The 5,316-nt window shown below is 38.6% G+C and overlaps 1 protein-coding gene across 1 annotated transcript in view; it reads left to right on the top strand.

Annotated features, from left to right (window-relative positions):
• Positions 1-2,852, top strand: part of LOC108728456 (serine/threonine-protein kinase PLK1) — a 27,582-nt gene extending 24,730 nt beyond the window's left edge. Inside the window, exons 7-9 of the mRNA XM_018457011.1 lie at positions 6-349; positions 477-610; positions 1,112-2,852. Of these exons, the coding sequence (XP_018312513.1) occupies positions 6-349; positions 477-610; positions 1,112-1,458 (825 nt within the window). The 3' untranslated portion in view covers positions 1,459-2,852. The remainder of the gene's footprint in view (positions 1-5; positions 350-476; positions 611-1,111) is intronic.
• The last annotated feature ends 2,464 nt before the right edge of the window (positions 2,853-5,316 follow it).

Genomic DNA, 5,316 nt, shown 5'->3' with positions numbered 1-5,316 from the left:
CGCAGAAGAGTCTGCAAAAGGAGTCCAAGGTCTCTAGCTGGCTCGTCAGGAAGTTACCGAAACTACCGCGATTTCGGCAACGGCTCAGCAGCGTGCTCTGTCCGGATCACAAGAAAACCGGTCTTGTGGCGCAAAGCATGCAGATGCATCGCGCACTAGAGGCGTGCGTGCCGGAAATGAAGCGGAATAACGCGTGCAATCCACCTACTGTAGAAGACATCGTGCCGCTCTTCGTCACCAAGTGGATCGATTATTCGAACAAGTACGGGCTGGGCTTCCAACTCTCCGACAGATCGGTTGGTGTTCTCTTCAACGACAACACGAAGATCAGCTACACTCATGATAGAAGGTGAATATCGAGAGATATTAATGAGAAATAATAATAATGCGTTATTTTTTATAATATTAACTTTTTTCATAAGATTTTAATTTCTTACTAATTAATTAATTTGATTAAATTTGTAATATTAATACAGAAGAGTGGAATATATGACCACCGACGACGAGATGACGCGATATCATCGAGAGAGGGACGTACCGGCACCGTTGCAAAAGAAGCTCGAATTACTCCGTCATTTTACCGAATATATGGATGACTTTTTGACAGAAGGTAAGTGTGATCAAATATATTGTTTTTATACGTATATATTAGGCGATTTTTGGCGTGCTTCTGGTATAGCAACCAAAAGCAACCGCGGTTGAGGCCATCTTCGTTTTCAGGGATCAGAAGACAAAGATAGCCTCAACCGCGGTTGCTTTTGGTTGCTATACCAGAGGCACGCCAAAAATCGCCTATTATAATTTATTGTGCACGCAGAGCTTTCATTTCTTTAAATGGAAGAAACGCAACTCGTCTTCGCGAGGCTTGTATACTTTTGTCTTTCAAGTACGAAACATAACATGAGAATATAGGGCCTATTTGTACCGCTCAGTAAGCAAAAAACATTTTGGTACGTTTTGGAACATTTCAGTAACATTGCAGCAACGTTGTGACGTTACTGCAATTTGACCGAAATGTTCCAAATATTTCTTGTTTATTGCACTATTATGGCGATCTAAGGTTAATAAGCGAAAACGTTAATGTAACTCCGCGTTAATGTGTGCCATCTAGGTGGTGAGCTAAAAAAATACCGCGCGCCGCCGAGGCAGTCGAAAAACGCTTGCGTGCCGCGAATGAGACGATGGCTACGTACGGACAAGGCCATCGTGATGGAGCTAACGGTACCACTCCTGCAAGTGAACTTCTTCGTGGACCACACGAAGATGGTGGTGTCGCAGGAATCCGCGGGAGGAAGGGGCTATCTGATCACTTACATCGACACCGGCCGACACGCATCCTCCTATTGGCTGAACGACCTGCGTGACCTCGGCTGCACCCCGGACCTCTACGAGCGTCTGTACTACGTCTGCAAGGTGACGCGCGAGTTCGCCGAGTTGGACAATAACACGACCGCCTGATGCTCGCCGGCGGATTCTCGAGGAACGCGCGCTGTGGTTTCCTTAAGAACCGCTCAGGCGACCGAATTGGCAGCGAGATCTCTCAGATACCTGTTTTAGATCTTACCCAAGCAACTTTTTCTTTTCCGTAAAGTGGCATTTGAATGCCAGTGATAAAGTTCTTCAGCTACAAAAAGATAATTATTAATTACTACGGTCGAATTTTTATGAATTTTAATTACACGATGAGAGATACAAAAACATCCGTTTTTGTACCTTTTTCTTTCTCAGGATAAGGGTTAAGGAAATAACGGCCAAGCAAGTACGTCAAGATACCGTTACGCGCAGCATTTCTCGGGGGTGGGAGGAGGCCGTAAATAAGAATGTCACGCGTATAAGTCCGCGAGAAGGTGTGTCTTGTGAAAGACCGCGCGATGCGAGTGCTTCCGTTGATTTATAAATTTGCACATTGTTTTCACAAAACCAGAAGAAATCACCTGTAAGCACGTGGCTCATTTCGGCAGATCTTCTCTGAAGAAATGTTAATTTGCCCACGTAAGAAGACTAGTTAAATCAGTAAGTAATCGGTCAGACTGCCATCGTCGCAATAACGATGTTTTGTGAGTCCAAGTAGGTATAGCTCTATCGTTCCTCTTAAATCAATATTATGTCGCGCGAAAGCATTAAGTACTCTGTTAGCTTTTTGGAGTGGAGTCTCACTGTAAAAAGTGAAAATTGAATTTTGAAAAAAAGTGGCTCAATTTTTTTATCTTTAAGAGCGAGATTTACTCTAAAAGTTTTAGAGAGTGAGAACAGAATACACTTAAAATCTTGAAAGAGAGCTATCTATGCACTATTTTTACGCACAGCAGCATTTTTACGCTGATCCCTCGTTCTCGTGCGAAAATCATTCGACGGAAATTATCGAGTTTAATGTGATATAAACGTCGTAACCAGTTATGAAATATTTATCCGGTGACACTTTTCATTACACAAAATGTAAGACGGTCACAACTAGGAGAGTGTCAACTGCATTGCTACTACCTCCGTTAAACAGGTAGCTGTTAGTATATTTATTTTTCACGGCGCAGATCTCCCTAGTTCAGTGCCTATATATCGAGTAAGTTTATTGATATCCAGTAGATTAGTTTCATCGAGTAAATCGAGTATATATAGTTTTATTACACATTCGCGATCACGTAGCGTGCAAAGTGTAGTATCGTTCGAAGTAAGAATTTTTCCATGTAAAAAAGAGAGTTTTTTGCCGAAAGCACGCTGTTGTCGAAATTCGAGCTCCACTTCGCGATTCGTTAAGACACCGCGTTGCCTAACTAAATTATGTGTGGAAAGTTAAACAGATTTTTTAAAATGTTGAATATTTCAGGAGAATATTAGCTTAACACACAAACAAATCTATGAATGTGTTCTTGCGCATATTTTTTCTGCTCTCTTGAAATATTTTTTCAACTATTTTGGACTTGTTTAAAAAATTGTTCTCTCTTACGATACTGAAATATGAGATCGTGGAATGCTGGAAGGGAAGAATCTGACGTGTGATAAGCGCGTGTTTGCAAAAGTAAAAATAAAAATTTGTCAAAATGCGTCTAAGTAGTAAAAAGATAAACAGTAAGTTTCGCATTATTCAGAAGAGAAATAGATCTTTTCGACGAGTTTTGATTGATTCTTAGTTCCGTACATTTATTTTTTTTTATAGCGACACGTGTTTGTAGATACGTAGAAAAATATCGCTATCTCTTTTCACATAGTTTGTCATCGTGTACTTAAAACTGGCTAGCAACATCTCGCCGCGCGTTACACGGCGCAAGGGCACAAAGAGGAAGCCCCAGTAAATTTCTAGCAAATCCTAGTCAACGCTCCTTTTCCATTTTTTCTAGAATCTAACAAAGGACGAGCGACGAGTGTCACTGCCATCGTTGTTACGCGTTGCCGCTGTATCCAGGCTGTTACGTTTATAGTTATACTATTTATTAGTTGTGTTTACGCGTACGTTTGTTGGAAGTTCGTTGTATGCTATAGCTGGGACTGCGGAGAGACGTAGAAGTTTCACGGATGAGTTTTCTTGGCTCGGATGCTACTGGCTCCAGATGCTACACACAATCATGCTACTATTTTCACGGGTGTCGACACTCAAGGCCATGGCACACGGCAAACAGTAAAACGTAAGCAGTAAAGAAATTAATATGTTGGATTTGCTTACGTTATAGCCTTACGGTCTCTACTGTGATTGGCCAATTCGCCTACTGCTTACATTTAACTGTTCAAATTTTTTTGTGAGCCATGGCCCTTACTCTCGTTTTCTTACTTATCTTACCAAAAGAATTAGTACACGCTACAGGACCAATTAGGCGAATAATGCCCGTTTCTGATATAATATATAGTTTTATTTTAGTATTGGTTCAACTAACTCTTCTTTTTCTATTTCTAAGAATTAAAAAAAGATGAAGAGTATAAGTTGAACCGAGATTAAAATTAATCTATGTCGATATAAATGGGTATAAAATGACTCACCGTGAAACCTCGCGAAAGACCAGCCGTGTCCTAGATATTACATGTTATATTGATGATGCGTTTCGAGCCATATGTCTCGACGAGATTTTTCGATGACATAATCGCGTCCTCTCGTAACGTACAGGTGTATGTATCACCAACGCATCGTGCCGAAGAAATTTCTCTCTGTGCGACACGATATATTCTATTCTATCGTATGCATTTTCTCGGCGTGCCGCACGCAACGCGTTCCGCCCGAATTGTTCTATTTTTCCTGTTATCGTGTGTACATTAATACCGCTATTATAGTTGTCGCTAGTTATTTAGATTATTATTGTTATTACGATTATATAATTATTATTATTTTATTACGATTATATTCTGATTTACGCTATCGCTATCGTTCGCTATCGACGATATTGTCGTCATTGCGATAGCAACCGTAATTATCTTTAGTACAATTATTAAATCACTTATTAATAATATATAATAGCAATTCGCTACACCAATGGGTGAGCGTTCGTTATTCGCATCCAACGCGACGATTGTCGTTATATATAAAACGCGCAGTGATATTATATTATATTTTTTATTACAGTCTTTTATGTATATATAAAAAATATTATGTTATATATACATATAACATTATATACGTTAACGCGCGTATCATGCAACGAAGCGGCAATTAACACTAAGGATCTCAGATTTATTGCTTTATTCGTCTTTTGTGAAGGAGAAGTGAAGAGTTAGATTCGAAGCAATAGGCGTTGTTCCGATTACGAACAGCGAATCGTGTAAATTAGAGGGAAGAGAGTGTCGCTAGTGAAACATTTAATAAAGCTGCGATTTTATAAAATATCAAGTGAGTGCTTGGAAATTATTATAAATTTCATACATCATTTAACGTAAGTTTATTTTGTGTTATATCCTTTATGTATGTTAACTTACAGGAATCTATATACATTTAATTCGTCTTTTTACATATCTACGATCGAAATGCTAGCTCGTGTATATTTTTAATACTTATAGTTTTAAAAATGAGCAGAAAATGAAAAAGATTCGTATCATTAGTCTTAAACATATGTTGCTTAAAATGTTAATTACATTTTATTTCTTGAAAGAAAAATGTTTGTTTATACAGGGTGATCCAGGCAGCCGGAGGAACCGGCATGTATGTATTGTTTATGAAAAACTAACTCGAAAAGTCCTCTATTATTTTGCAATTTTCGCAATTTTCTTTTAATTATCCAATAAGCAAAATGTCTAAAATCGACTCTTACGACAACTTTAAGATATATCTTTAAGAGTTCTTTAAAAAATATCTTTGAGATATTTCATAAAGAACTTTGAAAGATATTTTAATGTTGTCTA

The sequence above is a fragment of the Mycetomoellerius zeteki genome, unplaced genomic scaffold (genome assembly GCF_001594055.1).
Source record: "Mycetomoellerius zeteki isolate Tzet28-1 unplaced genomic scaffold, Tzet1.0 scaffold62, whole genome shotgun sequence".
In the NCBI taxonomy this organism is placed as follows: domain Eukaryota; kingdom Metazoa; phylum Arthropoda; class Insecta; order Hymenoptera; family Formicidae; genus Mycetomoellerius; species Mycetomoellerius zeteki.
The sequence above is the reverse complement of the archived record's forward strand: the minus strand, read 5'-3'. Positions and strand labels throughout refer to the sequence as shown.